The sequence below is a fragment of the Rhinolophus sinicus genome, chromosome 5 (genome assembly GCF_057876585.1).
Source record: "Rhinolophus sinicus isolate RSI-liver-muscle chromosome 5, RSI-T2T, whole genome shotgun sequence".
In the NCBI taxonomy this organism is placed as follows: domain Eukaryota; kingdom Metazoa; phylum Chordata; class Mammalia; order Chiroptera; family Rhinolophidae; genus Rhinolophus; species Rhinolophus sinicus.
This window is the reverse complement of record NC_142505.1, coordinates 13,073,477-13,091,555: the sequence shown is the minus strand read 5'-3', so window position 1 is coordinate 13,091,555 and position 18,079 is coordinate 13,073,477. Positions and strand designations below refer to the sequence as shown.

The following is an 18,079-nucleotide window of genomic DNA, read 5'->3' as shown; positions in this document are numbered from 1 at the left end:
TTACCCCCCACCCCCACACGCTGCAGGAATCCAGGGGCTGAGTCTGTTTTGTTCACTGCTATGAATCCTCAGAGTGTGCAGTGTGCCTGGCACTTGGCAGGTGCTCAATATGTATTTGTTACATTAATATGTATCTTTAAAGCATCATCACAGTGGGGCGCACAGACAGAAGTTTTCGGAGGATGCTCCCTGGTTTTGTTCACCCGACACTATAGCTTGGACGGGTCGCCCATATACACACTGCCACATCCTTTCCCACAAGGCATAGTAAGTATCCCAGGGTACAGAAGTACCATACTTTATTTAACCAGTTCCCTGCCGATGGACATTTAGGTGGCTTTCAACTTTTGGTATTTGAAACAACGCTGCTGTGAACCACTTTACGCTTTTATCCTTGTGTGCCTGCCTGTAGGATAAATCCCTATGTGCGTAATTGGTTGGGTCAAAGGGCATGTTCATTTAAAATTCTGATCCTATTGCCAAGCTGTTCTCCAAACTGGAAGGGCCAGTCTGGTGTCTTGTCCCCTCCCCCCACCGGTGGCTAAATACTCCTGTTTCCCCACCTGTTCCAACCTCTTGATCTAGGTTAACACGGATCTGTATAACAGGGTTTAATTAGCATTTCTATAGTATGGGAGAAGTGAAGCATCTTTTCCTTGGGAACCTCTCCAGGTGTCAGAATTTTCGAGACCAGGCTGGAGACAGAGCCTGGGACCCAGCTGCTGACAGCACCCAAGGCTCCACTACCTCTCTCGTTTTCTGCACTTTTCTTTCCTCCCCCACAAGCGGCTTATTCCTGGAACCAGGCTCCGTGACCTCACGCCAGTGACTTCACATCCGGGACCTTCTGGGAATTCTCAGCAGCACTTTTTCGTAAGAAACCTAACGGAGGAGGTGGGCGGGGAGGAGGAGGAAGGGGGTGCATCGGAAGAGGGGGGCGGAGCTTTTGGGCAAGAAGAGAGAGAGAGAGCAGCAGAGCTCGTTGGCTTCCTCCTTCCGATGTGGGACGGGTGGAGCTGGCAGGGACGTGTGGCAGAGATGCAGCTTGTGAGACCTGTGTCCCCGCCCCCGCGGCCTGCAGTCAGGCACACGCACGCCCCTCCCCCGGACGCGGGTGACTCTGGGCGTGCACTCCAGGCCCCATCGTTCGTGGTTTGGGGTCCGGGGCTATTCCCGAGTGCCCCCAGGCTGAGACTCTGCCAGAGTTTTCTTTGAAGGGAGCTGGCGTCTAACTTGGCATCTCTGCCAAAGGTGGGGAGCAGGTACCAAGATGGAGAAAACGGGGGATGAAGGTATTGATCTGCAGGTACTAACAGTACAATAGGGGAGAGACACACAAAACCTAAAGGTTGCAACGGGGTTTTTCCAAGCTACTAAACACTTCGTAAGGCAGAGAGGCCAGAGGTCACTCGCTGGCTTTTGCTTTGTTGAAGAGTTTACTTCCAAGCTAAATCTCCAAGATCAGGTCTTTCAGAAATGGCAGGGTGCAGAATAAGGGGCACAGCATAAGCAAACCCAGGGCTGCATTCTGACTTTTGAAGGCCTGAGGCACTTTTGCCTTCGTGGGCTTCCTCCTCCAAATTAAAAAATATGTTTCCCAAACTTGTGGTATAAAGATGAATATATTCACGTTACGTAGTAAAACATTTTCTTCTACTTAAAAGTTCTTTTTGTTTCCTTCTGATTTTAAAAGAAGTTAAAACATCTTCATGGGCCCTTAAAAGTATGGTGGGCCTGAAGCCCCATGCCTGCTGTGCCCAGTGGGTAAGCCGGACCTGGGCAAAGCCAGGGCAGTGTGACCTTGGATAGAACACTAAAGCACCTAGAAGTACAATTGTCATGGGGAATGGATGAGGAGAGGCTGTAAATAAGGAAGCAGCTGCACAAGAAGGACCTTGAAGACCTAAGGAGTGTGGGTGTTACGGTAGAGGTGGTGAGGGGCCGCTGCAGGGCTGGACTGGAGGAGTCACAGTTTGGGGGTGGCACTGGAGGTGGCAAGAACTTTGGCATGGCTGTTGCCACCATATGACATCCAAACTCTCAAACCCTTGAGCAACAGTGGAGATAGAAGGCAGGGGAAAGGGGGAGAGAGATTTGGGAGCCAGAACAGATTGATGTGAAGGCTTGGGGCAGGGAGAAGCCTGGGCTGACTTCTGGTTTGCCCCTCTGCTGTTGCCCCTCATGGAACAGGAGAAAACCAGGAGAAACGCTATGTGTTTCAGGACTTTGGGAAGATCAAATGGAAGGTCCTTCATCAGTACAGCAGGGAGAATTTATCTATCGTAACAGACCTGTGAGTGGCTTTAGGGCCACCTCTTGCCCAGATTTCTGCAATGGATCCTAATAGGCATTACAACCTCCCTCCCCATTGCTGCCTGAGGCACTTCTCCAAAGCTCCATTCCCATTGGGCCACTTTCCTGCTCCCCGTGGCCCAGAGGACAAAACCACAGTCCTCTCCTGGGCATTTCCAGAGTTCGGAATGAGAAAAAACAGACTGGGTTTTCAACACCCTTTATAGTAGAATACTGTTCCAGAACCTCATTTGGCTACACATTTCTCAATCCTCAGTATCTCCCCTCCTCCCTCCCCTGCCCACTCCCGGACCAGAAACAAAACAAAACAAAAAACCATACTTGTTTCCCACCTTCCAATGCAAACACTGGGCTTCCTCCAGAGCAGACCTGGCCAAAATCGAGGGTTGGGGCAGGAAATACGCTTCCAAGGAGAAGAGCTGGGCCAGAGTGACTCCTTCAAAGACAAACCTTCATTTATTCACTTTAAAACAGGGACTGAGCACCTACTGTGTGCTTTTGCACCATTCCAGGCACTGGAAATGCAACAATAAACAAATGAGAAGTGGTTTGCATGGAGATGGTATTCCAGTGGAGGAAGACTTGCCTGTGGAGATGGTACTTTCCAAAGAGGGCCACATGTTCTTCTAGAACTTTGCCTCTTCCTTGTCAAAAGGTGGTATCTAATTCTCCTTCCATTCAATCTAGGCAGCCTTGTGACTTACTTGTAACCAACAGAATGCAGCAGAAGTGATTTTGTGTGACTTCTGAGGCTAGATCATAAAAGATGATGCCGCTTCTGCATTTGAAGCCTTGAGACCAAATGTAGGAAGTCCAGCTGCCCTGAGACTGCCATGCTGTTCTAGGCCCAGGTCACATGGAGAGGCCAGCATTTGTGTTCTGGCTGACATCCCAGTTGAGGTTCCAGCCAACAGCCAACACCAACTGCCAGACATGTGAGTGAGTGACTCTTTAGATGTTTCCAGACCCTAGCTGTCCAATCGCCCCAACATTTGAGACTTCCCAGCTGAGGCCCCACACACATCATGGCCCAGAGACAAGTCATCCCCACTGTGTTCTGTCCAAATTCCTTACCCACAGAATTCATGAATATTATAAAACGGTTGTTGTGTAAACCACTAAGTCTGAGGTGGTTTGCTGTGCAGGAATAGTCTGAAGAAAACTGACAATAAGCAAATATATGAACAAGATAATTTCATGTTGTGATGGGTCCTCAGGAAAACATAAAACAGCATGATGACTTGGAGGAAGGCCTCTTTGGATGGGTGGGGGTGCAGGAGAGGGGGTAGGCAGGGTAGGCAGGGTAAGTATGGCTCAGGAAAGACCTTTCTGGAGAGACATTTGAACTGGAATCTGAGTGAGAAGGAGCCCAGATCTGAGAGACTTCCAGGAAGAGGTTACAACAAGTGCAAAGTCCCTGAGGCAGGAATTCATTTGGCATGTTCTGTAAAGGTCAAGAAGACCTTTGGTGTAGTTATACAAAGGTCAAGTGTAACTAGGGGGATGTGGGTGAGGTGAATGGGGGCAGTGAAGTTGGAGAGGAAAGCAGAGAAGCAAGTCATTCTGCTCTTCTGGGCTGCTGAAAACAGAGTTGGATTTCAGACTGAGTGCGCTGGGAAGCCAGTGGAGGGTATTATCCAGGAGTGACTTAGTCTGGTTAGCTTTTGGTAAGAGCTTTGGCTACCAGATGGATGACAGACAGACTGTTAGGACAGACAGGGCTAAGGCAGGAGGTTATGGTAGTGGTCTGCGAAAGGGGGGCTGGATGGAGGCCTGAGGAGGGATGATGGCCGTGAAGATGGGGACTGGTAGACAAACTTGGGACACAGGCAGTGACAGAGAGCAACTAGAAGGGAGGAGGCGCGGCGTCGGCAGGTTAGTCCCGGGCGGAACCGCGACTTGGGTGAGGACCGGAACCCGGCATCCTTCTGGAATTGCGGAGGGAGGCTCGGAGCCAGAGCCGGCCAGGACAGCGCGTACTGGCGTCCGGTGTCTGTGGCGCGGAGCCGGCCCCTGGCTGCGCGCCTGCCTGGCGTTTCCCAGCAACGACCGCCGCCGCCCGAACATTCCGAACCAGGCAGCCTGGGTGACGTCTTCGTCACCTTGGCGACGCCGGGTGGGAACGCAGTCCCTCCCTCCGGGTTCGGGGGCGGGGCCAAGGCGGGTGCGCTCCGCCTTCGGCCGGCGAGCCCCAATTCCAGCCCCGCCCCCTCCCCGGCTGGGGAGAGGCGGAGCCGGGGAGTGTGTGGCAGGTGTGGCGGCAGGTGTGCAGTGCATTGGGCGAAGCCTCAACCAGCGGCCGCTGCTCCCCTTGATGCACGCTCACGCCCGCCTGCTCACCCATCCGCCTGCCTCTCCCACTCTTTCCCGAGGCCGCTGCCTCCAGCCATTAGGACTGGCTCCTCTGTCATTCAGGTCACCTCCGCAGAGATGCCTTCCCCGACCACCCAAGCTAAAGTAACTGCCAACATCTTCTTGTGGACTGACCTTGTTTTTATTTCCTTCACAGTATCGCTTCCCTCTAAAATGATCTTATCTGCTTGTAATACACTGTCTTCCCTCTTTAAGACTAAGTTTCACGAGGTTAGGGATAAATTCTGCCTTGTTCATCTCTATTCTCTGCACCCTGAACAGAACCTGGCATGAAGTAGGTTCTCAATAAATGTTAGTTGGATGAATCAGTGAATTCATTTAATCATTTCATTCATCTGTGCGTTCATTTGAGATTTATGGAGTCCTAGGCACTTGTGACAAGCACTAGAGATACTGAAATGAACAAGACAGGGACTCCACCTGGAGGTGAGAAAAGATATGTTAAAACTAATAATTACAATAATACTAAAAGTATATGTCTTTGAGTTCCAGATGCTAGGCATAGCTCCAAGCACTTTATACATATTAATTCACTTAATCTTCACAATAGTAGGTACTATAATTGTGCCCATATTACAGATGAGAACACTGAGAACAATCACACTATAAGATGCTGGTCCCTGGAATCAAGTGAGGTCCTACAGAGGGGAGGCGAGGTGGACATGTGGCGAGGGGCCCAGCAAGATGTGGGTATGGGGACCAGGTGGGTAGATTTGGTATCTTGATTGCTCCCACATGGCACAGTCTTCCACAGGCATTGGGCCCCTTTCAAGTCAGAGCTCTGCTGCCCTAGGGGGACCCCCCTCCCATATCAACAGAGCAGGCAATGGGGTGGGGGCTGTGAGAGTGTGGAGGGCTGAGCCCTTGGCTGGCTGTAGGATAGGAGTGTGCCTATTCAACTGAAGCAAAGTGTGGGCAAATTTCCACATAATGTTGTAGGAGGCAGGATGTAGGGAGGGGCGGACAATCATATTTGCTAAAGCCCCTTCCTTCAGAGGGCTATCCAGGAAATCCAGGAACTAAACTTCCTCCCACCTTTGGGTTTCTGCATGTGCTCTTCCCTCTGCCTAGCATGCATTTTTACATAACTCGCTCTTTATTATTCAGATCTCAGGTGAGATTTTTTTTTTTCATTAGAGAGGTCTGCGTTGGCCAAGTCCTCTAAGGCAGTCACCTGTCATTGTCACATCACTATATTTTAAGACCCCAACTCCAGAGTGAGAGAGTGGCCCAGTCGAGTGCCTCATCCTTATTTGTGATCCAGTTTTTCCTGGTTATTCATTGTCTCTCTGAAAGAAAGTCAGTTCACTGAGAGCAGAACCCCATTAGAACTCACTTCTGTGTCTCTGCTGCCTAGAACAGATCTGAGTGGTAGCAGATGCTCAATGCTTTTTGAAAGAGTGAAAAGGGCCCTTCACCTAATCATTCTGGCTTTCCAGGCCAGGATCTGTGCCCTCCCCTTCCCAGGAACCCCTGCTCTGTACACAGCACCTGACCTGAGCAGGGACAAGTGGCCCAGCCATTTTGATCACCGGAGTTCTCCTGGAGTGAGGCCCCCTGGGAAGGATCCGGGGCCTGGAGCAGGATTCTGGTCAGATGCCATTCCAGGATCATGTTCAAGAACCACCAGGAGGGGAGGCCAAAGGTAGAGGGGCAGCAAGGAGTGGGCAGGACTTTCTGGGTCCCAGCCAAGATGGTAGAAGAAGGGGTAGCTTTTCCCAGCCTTCCAACACTGCTGTTGCCAGGAAAACAGGGTACCTGGAGGTTGTGGCTGTTTTCCTGACAGTGGGAACCCAGACTCTGGAACAGATGCATAAACAGTCAGACACACACAGAGGAGAGAATAAAAGTTGGGTTTATTCAGACTGTTTTCTTCCCATTTGGATGCAGAGTGAGGGGTAGTGGGGGCGGGGAGGCAGTACCTTTGGCTTCTAGGGGCATTTCTGATTGCCAACCTTGTCTGTGTGACCTTTGGGCTGCCAGGATGACCCCACTGATGGATGGAGATGTTGATAAAGGGGCTGCCGCAGGGCCCTTCTGGGGCCTTCAGACCAGTCCCCAACAGACCAATCCAGTGTCTAGTTGGCGCTGTCATCTCCAGGAATTAAAGAGCAGATGGCTGAGAACATTTCGATTTATAATTAAAGAAATAAAGGCCGAGGGTGATGGGTCACTCAGGGGGCTCCATGTGCGGCAGTGGCACGCAGACTGACGCGTGGGTCAGGTCTATGTGAGGAGCGTGTGTGTCAGCACATATTACACCCTCCATAAGCAGCTGTGAGCCCTCATCTTACTCCCGTGCCCGGGCAACTCAGTAGACTTCTTCCTAATCTTTCTTCCTTCCTTTGCAAGAACTGGGCCTAATGATGGAGCCAACAAAAGGCAAACAACCCACAGGTCTCCAAAGATGCCCTTTCATCTTGGTCCTGGCCTCATGTGTGCAAAAGGTAGCACCCATCTCAGTTCCCTGGAGGGAGGTGCCCCAGGGACAGGTGGAAAGCTGCCGTGAGAGGCGGAGGGCCTCACTGGGCTGCAGGCTGGGAGTGGCCACAGGGTCTGGGAACCCTCTGGGCTTCTGCCAAGCCACCGCTGAGCTCAGCTGGGCTATGCAGGAACTGCCGCAACAAAGGGGAGGTGTGGAGCCCAAGGTGGGGAGCCTGGCCTCTGGGCGACCCTGCCTGCTCCGCGACCGCGGTGGAGGATGTGAGCGCTGTGTTTCTGTACTCATCTGCCTCCTCATACTGCTCAGTGACCCTTGTCACGGCTCCACAGCTCTGGGAGCCACCAGGCCCTGTCCGCAGCTCCAGAACACTTTTCTGCCGCTCGCTGGGCAGGGGACTGGCTGAGGCAGGGGCAGCCTTGGGCTGTCCAGAGCACTGGGTAACTTCGTTCTTCCTGGCCTTGTCCTGGACACCTTTCTGCGGGAGCAGGACCTGGCTCACATCCTGGGCCTGGTGTGTGCTTTTCACATCTGGGCTGTCCCTGGGGCTGGGGGCCTCTGCAAGCTTCCTTGTGGCTGACTCGATGGAGATGAAGGTTGGGGAAGAGGGTGAATCTCTTCTGGAAGGCAAGACTCGAGGGAGGCCTAAATCTTCGCTGAATGTCTCCAGCTTCCTGGTGGCAGTTGAGACTGCTTGACCTCTGGCCTCTGTGTGATTTCTGACCTTGGCTTGACTCTGGACCTCAATATGACATGGAACCTCGGTTTCGCTCTTGACTGCAGTTTGACCCCTGACCTCCTGGCCTGAGCAGTTGGACCTGGTTCTAGTGCTGCCCATGACACTGACCTTGCAGGCACTGTGGTCCTTTGGGGGTTTTGGGGAAAGGCCCCCGGTGTTAGCCTCAGGCTGGAGGCTAGACATGGAGCTGAGGGCCTTGTGCACCGCCGCCTCAATGTCCAGCAGCCTGGCCAGGGTCTGTTCCTTCAGCCGGGCAACCTCCATGCTGACCCTTGTCAGCTCTCCAAAGGCCTGCTCCACCGAGGGCTCAGGCTTGCGGGGAGCAGCAGGAGCCTGAGGGGCCCCTCCCAGCTGGGGCACGGCCTCAAAGAGCCTCCGCAGCGCCCGCACGTCCACACTGCTTGCTGCCTCCTTCTCCAGGGCTTGCACTTGGCTCAGGAGGCTCTGGAGCTCTTGCTGGCTTTCCTGCAGAATGTCAGGGCTCTCAGGGACCTCTTGCTGGGAACCTTCCATGGGCTTCTCTCCTAGGGGCCTGGGGCCCTGCTGTGGTGAGGTGTGTTCACTGCTGAGAGCTGAGAGCTTGGGGGACTCAAGGCTCCGGGAACTGCTGTCCACAGCCTGACTGTCGGTGGGCTTGGGGGCCGTGGTGCTGGGGCCACGTTGAAAGCTGGGCTGACTCTGACCATGGGGACATCCAGCCAGAGCTATGCATCCCTGGCCTGCAGTGGTGGGGACATTTGCCGGCGGAGGGATGGCTGCATTTTTCTCACCTTGTTTATATTCTCTTTGGAAGGAGCTGGGAGATAGAGCTGAGGGCTTGGGCAGCCTCTGAGGAGGGGGTATCTGGCTTAGATAGGCAGGTTTGGGGGGCAGCTGGGGCTTCTTCCTTGGGGACATGGTGGGTTCCAGTTTCGGGGTCTTTGTCTGTAACTCCCCAGGGGTTCTCTGGGCAACAGGGCTGCTGTGGGAGTGGAGAAGGGGGTCCTGCAGGAGCTCGGATGCCTGCCGGATGCAGTCCTCATCATGGTGGGCTGGGAAGTCAGGTCCTGTCACAGCAGCTGGGAGAGGAGGAGGGGGAACAGAGGCATTATGGGAGTGTAGGCTGGCACCTGCGGCCTGAGGCCCAGAGACCAGAGTGTGGTGGGCTAAAGAGGCAGCCTTCAGGGTGGTCTCTGCAGCTCGGAGGCCCCCTGGGCCCATTCCTGCCATTGTTTTTTCTGGAGGCCCCCAGGCCGTCTGTGTGCAGCCCCCAGGCTCCTCCCGCCCTGGCCCAAGGCTCCGACCTGGGTCTTCCTGGAGTGGGCTGGGAGCCTGGGTGGAGAGGAGAGTCTCCCTGCCCCTTGGTGGGGGTTCACTCTCAGAGGGCTGGTCACCTCCAGGTCGGTCAAAGGTCCTCACAGGTTGAGCAGTATAGATGCCATCCTGAATAGTCACCCACCCTCCAGGCAGCCCTCCAGGCAGTGCTTTCTGTTCCCCACTGACCTTTCTGGGGGCTGTTGGGATCCTAGGGTCACCTCCAGCCATAGTCCCGGTGTTGCTCTGGGAAGACCTAGTGGCTGTGGTGGGTGCTTGCAGAAGACCATCCTGGAAGTGGGGGGAGATAATTCCCTGGGTGGGGGCCTGCTTGTGCTTATTCAGAACTTGCTGCTGCAGGCTTTGGGCCTCAGCCGTTGCCATCCTCAGACTCTGCATGGCGGCCTGGAGGTCTGGGGCTCCAGGCCCTGGGGGTGTACTCGTGGCTCCTTCTGACTGTGCCAAAGCTGCCATCTGTTTCTGTCCAATGGAACTGTCTTCTTGCTTTTCTTTGCCAGTCAGAGAGACTGCTTTGCCAATGGCCCGTGGGGGGTAGGGGGTGGCCCCAGGGCCTCTTAGATGCCCCATCCCCATGCTGGGGTCCAGAGGGGGAACATGAATGATGCTCTCAGTTGGGGACAGACTCTGGGCCCCCTCGCTGGCTGGCACTGGACTTGGGTCAGCCGGTGGCTCCCACCGTAAACTGTGCAGGCCACTCAGATCTCCTTTGTCTATGCAGCTGGCCAGCAGCTGAACACTGCTCCTCTCGGGGGCCCTGCTGGTCAGCCAGGGCTGCAGAGAGTAGGCAGTGAGTGAGACCAAGCCCTGCTCTGTCTCCTGCATCACCAGCCCAGTCCTCGCCACCGAGGTGCCCAAGCTGCAAGCCAGCAACTGCTGGAACTCAGGGTCCGTGTCTTCAACATTCCCGCTGCTGCCTGGAGCTAGAAGCGTCAACGGCTTGAGCTGGAGCTGGCCCACTGGGTCCTCCTGAACCAGCAACCCCTGCTTGTCCAGGTCTGGCCGGCGTAGCACTTGGCGGACAATCCTGGGAAGCTCACCAGACACTAGCTCCTCCTTCCGTATATGGGGCACCCCCTGTCCTGGGCCTGGGAGCACGTACTTGGCCAGGCAGAGCTCCCCCGGCCCTCGGGCCTCCATGAGGATGCCTCCCCGGTGCAGGATGCCAGGCATGGCGTGCAGAGTCCGCAGGGTCCTCTCAGCTGCAGTCTCCTGCCTCTCCAGCACCCTGCTGTCTGATGGGCCTACAGGCTGCTCTTCTTGGAGGTCGCCCCCTCGGATGCTCTCAGCTGCCAGGGAGCCCATGGGGCAGTTCTCAAAGAGCCAGGTGAACTTGTGCACAGAGCCTGCAGGGATGGGCTCAGGGGTCACCCTCGAGCCCTGGTCTTCCCTCTTGCCTGCCTCCAGGGCCTGGAAAACCTCCTTTTGACGAGACACCTGGCCTGAAGGGATCTCCACTCGGCTGCAGTATCTCACCGGCCCTCTTCCACAGGGACGGCCTAAAGTCTGCAGAGGCTCAGTCTCAAAGACATGTCTGTCTGTCCGTCTTTCTCCAGCCTGGACCTGGCTAACCTTCAGGTGCTGTTCCCCGGAGCCTTCTGGTCTGTCCTGGGGTTGAGGCACGAACATCCAGGTGAAGGACTGTGCCTTGGCCTTAGATGTGGGATCTGTGACCTCTGACTCCTGCTTGTCTGCCAGTTCGCTCATTGGGCATGTCTCAAACAACCACCGGATGGTCTGCACGTCACCCTTGGGGGGTGCCTCAGGCTGGGGACAGGCCTGGCTCCTTCCTTCTTCTTCCTGTCGTTCCTGTCGCTCCCGGTGGTGGATTACTTCCAGGGGCTGGGTCTCAAAGAGCCACCGGGCAGTGCCCACATCTCCGGCCACCACTTCCTGCCGGGTGATGCCCCGCACCACGTCGACGGTACTGGGGTTTCGGCCCAGTCGGTCTAGGGGCTGCGTCTCAAACATCCACCTGTAGCCCTGCACATCACCTCCAACGACCTGCTCTCTGCTGACAGACGTCAGGGCATGGAGGTGGCCTTTGTCATCCTGCATGGCATACACCGGGGACCCTGTGTCTTGAGACTGCCCAGCAGAATCGATTCCTTCTGCTCTGCTTACACTCCTGGGGGCTGGAGGCTCACCCTGCCTGATGCTGTCCAGGGGGATGGTCTCAAAAAGGTTCTTGAAGGTCTTCACATCCCCTTTCACCTCATCCCTCTGGGGGCCAGTCTGAGAGAGGGACAGTGCTGAGGAGCTGTCACTAGATAGATGCTTATACAGGAGACCCTCACCCTCCTGGGGACCCATCCGCTGCAGGTGACCCACTTGGACATTGTCTCTGGGAGTGTCCAGGGGCTTCATCTCAAATAGCCACAGGGTGGAGCGGACGTTGCCGGGGACCACTTCCTCTTTGGGTGGGGCCTCTGCCCCCACCTCCTCTTCCCCCTTTAGAGTGTCTAGTGCTCGGGTCTCAAACAGATGTCGCTGCTGCTGAACATCCGGACCAGGAGGGACAAGGTCTGGGGATGGCTGGAAGTCCTTCTCGTCTACCAGGATCTCCCGGATGGCATCCAGGGGCTGTGTCTCAAAGATCCAGCGAGTTGCACTGACGTCAGGCCGGGCGCCCTCCTCCAGGGAGATACCCCGGATGACCCGCACCTGGCTGGGGTCGCGGTTGATGGCATCCAGAGGTTGGGTCTCAAAGAGCCAACGGGCTGACCTCACCGCATTGCTTTGGATCTCTTCGCGGCACGCGGCCTTGACCTCATGGATGGCGCCGTCTGCGTCCTGGATGGCACACAGCGGCTCCGTTTGGAACAACTTCACTGTCTTCTTCACGTCACCCTTCAGCTCCTGGATTTCTGAGCGCAACTCCAAGGGGCTGTGCTCCTGGATGGAGGGGCGGGAGCCCAGGCGGTCCAGTGGCCGTGTCTCAAAAAGCATCTTAGTACCCTGGACGTCTCCGCTGACTGCGGGCTCCTTCTCTGTACCCTCTGGTGCCTCGTCCTGGCCTGTCAGCTCGTCCAGCGGCTTCGTCTCAAACAGCCAGCGGGCTGCACGAACGTCCCCTCCGGATGGCCGAGGTCCGGCTGGCTCCTGGTCTATGCTATTGGCAAAGGAACCTTCCTCAAACTTGCGGGAAGTGGCCTGGACGTCGCCACCGGGCACGGGCTCCTTGGCAGCTGGCTTCTCATGGTCCCCAATGGCGTCCAGCCGCCAGTTCTCAAAGATCCAGCGCATGCACTGGACGTCCCCCTCGGTGGGCTCCTCCGAATCCAGGACCTCAGCCAGGTCTTCAGCCACGGCCTCAGCCAGGTTCTTGCGGAGTTCAGGGTGGATGTGCCTGTAGAGGCGGCGGAGCTCATTCGCTTGCCGCTGCTGGTGGAACTTAGAGAAGGACTCCTTGGGTGGTGGCGGGGGCAGGTCCTCCAGAGCTGGTGGTGGAGGGAGGGGCAGGTCCTCTGCAGTTGCCATCTGGATGGTTGGTGTGGGGGCCACCTGCGTCTGGGTGTCGGCCATCCTCCTGAAGAGAAGGGGCAGAGATGAGGGTGGGGCTGGGGGGCCTCGGGGTGGGGTGAGGGGCGGTTTGTGGGAGAAAAGGCAGGGAGCAAGGCCCAAGGCCCTGAGGTAACATGCCCTCTCCAGACCTCAGCTGGGTCTCACTCTGCCACCTGTATGCTTGGTGTGTGATGAGTCTTGAACTTAGGGCATATGGAGCCATCCAACAAGGTGGGTCCTGGCGTCCCCAGAATCACCCGGGTTGCTAGGGAGCAAGCAGGGCACTGCTGGCCATGAAGTTCTGTCCTTCGGCCCCACAAGGGATTCTCAAACCTTCAGTAGGCAAACTGGACGTGCCCCATCTTCACCTTCCTTTATCAAAATCAGTTTTCCCTGGCAGAGTCCCAGGTGAGTGGCCTGGAGGAGGATCCTGATTTATGGGGTCTTAGGGAGCAGCAGGTCCCTAAACTGGTGACTATTTACCATGGAGAAGAAATGCCCTTTCCGGACACCAGAGGGCGTGCTTGCCACTTTCACTGGGAGTCTTGCCCAATCCCTATCTGGGCTTTCAACTGCTCTCCAACCTGTCCCAGGCCCACGGATGCATAGCTGGGGCCCGCAGCCCACGCTACAGTGGAAGCAGTAGAGGCTCACCAGGTATCTCATGGTTAGGCAGAGCCAGATTCTGATTCCCAGGTAGGGGTTTCTGTGCCATATGCCAAGACTCAGACGTCTGAGCCTGGGGTATCTCAAGGTTCTTCTAGTCCAAACGCTCATAATTAAGCATGAAGAAACGGAGGCCCAGAAACGGTCAGATCTTGGTGAACGAGTAACAGGCAGTGCTGACTTGGGGTTCCTAGACCCTATTGCGGGCCTGGCTCTCAAGAAACAAGAGGGTAAGGAGTGTGAAGCTTTCTTATCAGCTATAGTGTCCCTCTGTTCCCCAGCAGGCACCCCTAGGAGAGTGTGAGGGTGACAGCTACAGGGAGGGGGGCAATGGGACCATCTGCAAAGACAGCTCTGCCCCTGGCTCATGGAGACTCAGTCCCAACGGTGTGCAACCGGCCCTACGCTGGCTCTGTGCTCCTGTCCTTTCTTCCTCTTCAGGTGAATCAACTTCCACCAAGGCACTGCCTCCCCCCAGCTCACCCCTGCCCCCCTTCATGGCCTCCCACCCCTCAAGCCCTTCTCTGGTCTCTGGTCTCTGTCCTCTGTGTCTTATCTGTCTTGTGACAGGTGTACTAACAGTTCCCAGAGGCCGGTAGGGAAAGAATGAGAAGCATGTCCCCTTCCCACTGCCCCTGACCCACTGCTCTGCTTCACACTCGGTGCTAAATATAGCGAAGGTCCTGGCCTCAGCATGGCAGTCCTGGGCCCCCTCCTGAGGGAGGCGCAGGCTCAGCCAGTTACCCTGAGCGCCTGGGCTCACTTTATCTTTTTCTCCAGCCTGGGCTCCCTGATCCTGCCCCTTCTCACCATACACTCTGGGGGAGTTCCTGTAGTCTCTGAGTTCTAAGGCGGACCCCCTGCCAAAGGCAAACTGTGCCTGTCCCCACCTCCTCCCTGTCCTGTCACCACCAGTGTGTCCTGAGCAGATGGCATATGCAGGCCACCAACTCCACCCCTCTGCCACCCCCAGGAATCTCCAGAATCCATTATGGTCCCAAACTGTTAGAAGCATGGAGTCCAGGGATGTCAGACCTAAGGACCCTCAGAGGTCACTGAACCTGACCCCTCATTGTACAGATGGGGAAACTAGGGCCCGAAGAGGGGGGAGGAGCTGTCCCAGGAGGCTCTGCAAAACAGTAGCAAGGCCTGAAGCAGGTTACCCAACTCCTGGCTTTCCCATCCTCACCCCTGCCTGGTCTGAGACCCTTAGGCTTAAGTTTCTAGAAGGCAGGGAGGGAGGAGGAGGAGGGCAGAATTCAGAACTGGGCCCAGACTTAGGGTTAGGGGCCTGAGCCCCAAGAAGTATTCCAGAACATGGCCTTTTCGGACTCGCCAGCCCCTCAGGGTGACCCCACCTCTGTCCCCAGTCTGCCCCACCTTGGCATAGCCCCTCTATAGGTCTCTGCATCTGGGCAGACTCAGATTTGGTCTCCCTTGCTTGTCCTCCGTTCCCCCGCCCCCACCCCGTCTGCCCACTGGGCAAGGCGATGGTCTGGGCATCCCAGCCCAGGTCCTAGGCCATGATATGTGGGGAGCTGGGCTCAGGCCAGCCCTGGGGAGACATTCCTGGGGCCAGTTATGCCAAGACTTTCACCCACAACAGCTGGGCATGGGGCCTGGCTCCCAAGAAATAAGAGAGTGTGAAGCTTTCTTATCGGCTGTGGTGCCTTTCTGTTCCCCAGCAGGCACCCCTAGGACAATGTGAGGGTGACAGCTACGGAGGGAGGGGTGGAGGGCAGTGGGACCCTCTGCTGAGACAGCCCTGCCCCTTGCTCATGGAGACTAACAAGGCAGAGTCGGGCCTGCTTCCCCACTCCACCTGCATGTTCTCCCACCTCTCCTCTCCCCCTCTTTCCTCCAGACACTGAGACTGCCTGGGAGGAAGCCTGGAAGCCTTAAGAACTCCATACCTGTATTTTGAAAATCAAAACTCCAGGCTACCTCCTCCGGAAAGCCTTTCTGGATTTTTTTAGACTGGTAAGAACTTTGCCCTTCTGTGGGCTTCAGGCTTGTGGCAACCATTCCCTTTACTTCCTCATGGAGCCTTTATATCAGAGACCCCTCCACTCACCTACGTCCAGCTGCATGGCCCCTTAACTTCCTTCTGCCACCCCTAATACATGGTATCCTGAGAACCATCTGGAGGGTGCAGAGTGGACCCGAGCCTGGAGAGCCAGCCCTGCCATGGACAGACAAAAGGCAGGTTACTCACCTGAGGGTCCCACTTGGCTGATGGCGTGCTTGGGGTCTTTGGCGGGGGCAGCCTAAGGTTTGTCGTTCCTCTCTAGCTTCTTGCTTGGGGTTGGTCCTGCTCCGCTGGCTCCGTCAGATGCCTTCTCACTGCCCTGGCCCCGGGTCTCTGTCCCCTGCCAGCCCCAGCAGCTGCCTTTATCTTGCTGGCTAAGGGGTGGGCCAGAGTGGGGGCGGGCGGGAGAGGCTAAGTTCAGAATATGAAGTGGTTCAGTTATTTTTAGGGCTTGTGGAAGTCACTCTTCCATCCTGGGGAATCAGTTACATGTCCTTTCTGCTGGGGAGGTGAACAGGAGTGAGGGAGCACTTCATTCACCCAAGTCTGATCAAAGGACGGCGCTCAGTGACTCAGTCAGGGTGTGGGGTACTGGTGTCCCAGACTATTTTGAGGAAATGAATAAGGAGGGGCATCTGACCCCTGGACGGTCCTGCCTAGTCCTGTGAGCCCACCTCCCTACTCTGGACTGGCCTCCGAGCTTTCCTGATGAGTGTGTGCCCCCTGTGCCCTCCTCCTCTGGTCCCGGCCTGGGTACCTTTGAGAGTAAGTCCCCGCTCTCCTCCCCCAATCCCTCTGCACTAAAGATCCCCATTATTCCTCATGCCCCACAGGTCAGATCTACACGGTCCTGAATGCAGCTGGATTCGGGGGGAAATCATCTGAATTTCCAGGCCTCAATTCTTCACTAGGTCTCTGGTTTATCAGAGAATTCCACGGAATGGTTCTGTGGTTTTCATAGCAGATTATCTGGGCCCTTGTTGACTTTTGGGCTCTTCCCTCTGACTCAGGGCCCAGACTTTCTGGGAACGGAGTGGCAGGCAGGGAGCTGACTGTGGGGTTATTTCTGACCCTGGAGTCATCAGCTTTCCACAGAAGGAGGTGTGTGTGGGGGGTCATGCCTGCCCCTCCTTTGCTGCCCAGAGCCTGAAGGCCTTAGCAGGCTCAAGACATCCTGGCAATTACGGTAGGCTCGGGAAGGGGCCGGTGTGGTAAGGGGCATAGGGGATCGTCCAGAGCACATGCAAAGGTGGCATTTTGCCCAGGCTGCATGTCTAAGGCCGTACAGGTGCATTCTGTTACCTGGCAGAACAGGATCTTCCTTCCGACATCCCGAATGCCCTCTGGTGCCAAGGAGTGATACCAGGCATTGCTCAATTTTTCCACTGAGTCAACCTCTATCTCATAGTGTTGGCCTGAGGGTAGGGAGACGGGCATCCAGGAAACCCTCTCCCTGGTCTTCTATCCTACTGGCTTCCCCGGTCCTTTTCTACCCCTCTGCCTGCTCCCCAGTTCCTGGCTTTTCCCAGGAAGGTCAGGGCGATGTAAAGGCTAGGAGAAGGGGAGCCTTAGGTATCTCAGGGATGCCCCAAGTGCCTACCTGCTCAGATGGTTTTGAAAACTGAATGAATTAACATAGGAAAGGGTTTATAAGAGTGCTTAGCACAGAGCATATGCTATAGAAGTGCCTGCTGCTATAATAGGTGTAAGAAAAGTGAAGCACCCAGGTGGAACCCACTTTTGTATTCACCTTATGTGTGATGAGTCATGGTAGAAATTTCTGAGGCCTCAGTGTTAAGAAAGAGGCTTTTCCTGACCACCTGGTTTGTTTTTATCAAATACAACTGTGCTTTCCCATATGGTTGCCACTAGTCACGTGTGACAATTTAAATAGATTCAAATGAAATAAAATTTAAAATCCAGTTCCTCCATCACACTGGGCACATTTTGGGTGCTCCATAGAAACATGTACCCAGTACCTATCGTATTGGACAGTGCAAAACGTTTCCATCATTGTGGAAAGTTCTATTGGACAGTACTATAAAGGCGCTAAAAATCTCCTAACAGATGGTATTTCTCTCTTTGCCTTGGCTCTTAGGAAGCTCTGACCTAAATTTTCAGTCTTCTACCAAGTAGATTTTGTGGCCTGCATCCTGTGTAACGAGGGTGACCAACTGTCCCTGATGCCCGTCTCTGAGGGGTTTCCCAGAACAAGGGACTTTCAGTTTTAGAAGTGGGAAAGTTCTAACAAAACCAGGAAGCGTTGCTCACCCCATGTGTAATGATCTAACACGATCACATCATCGAGGTGTCAGTTGCAAGGCCATTAGGGCAGTAAGCCAGGCATTATTTATGGGAGTATCGCTGATGGAGATACCGTGCACCTATCCTTTCAAGCTCCCTTAAATTATTTTGGCAATGAGGCTAGGAATAAATAAACACATTGAGGATGAATGGCTGTGCTGATTAGAAGGCAGAGGACACTTGGGGGAAGGGGTGGAGAGTGAAGGGTGTTGTCTTCTGGCAACCACGGTCCTTCTTTCTGGCCAACTGCTTCTCAGTCTTGAGGGCTTCTTCCCCTGCCAGCCCCTCCTTCCAAGTGGGGCTCCACCAAAGTTGGGGATTGTTTGGAAGTTCACGCCTAAGTTTCCTTGGAGAGCTGGCACTTGAAGGCAGAGCTCAGAGTGAGTAGCTGGCAGCAGGC

At 55.3% G+C, this 18,079-nt stretch overlaps 1 protein-coding gene across 1 annotated transcript; it reads right to left on the bottom strand.

The window, feature by feature from the left end:
* Nucleotides 1–6,525: 6,525 nt before the first annotated feature.
* XIRP1 (xin actin binding repeat containing 1) lies at nucleotides 6,526–15,722 on the bottom strand. The gene is made up of 2 exons (XM_019727589.3): nucleotides 15,562–15,722; nucleotides 6,526–12,705 (listed from the first exon to the last, which is right to left on the bottom strand). Exon 2 carries the CDS (start codon nucleotides 12,699–12,701, stop codon nucleotides 7,209–7,211), a length of 5,493 nt encoding a protein of 1,830 aa, XP_019583148.3. The 5' UTR covers nucleotides 12,702–12,705; nucleotides 15,562–15,722; the 3' UTR covers nucleotides 6,526–7,208.
* Between the last annotated feature and the right edge of the window lie 2,357 nt (nucleotides 15,723–18,079).

Excerpts from the sequence above, each read along its gene's own strand:
- XIRP1 (XM_019727589.3), bottom strand. The coding sequence starts at position 12,701 with ATGGCCGACACCCAGACGCAGGTGGCCCCCACACCAACCATCCAGATG.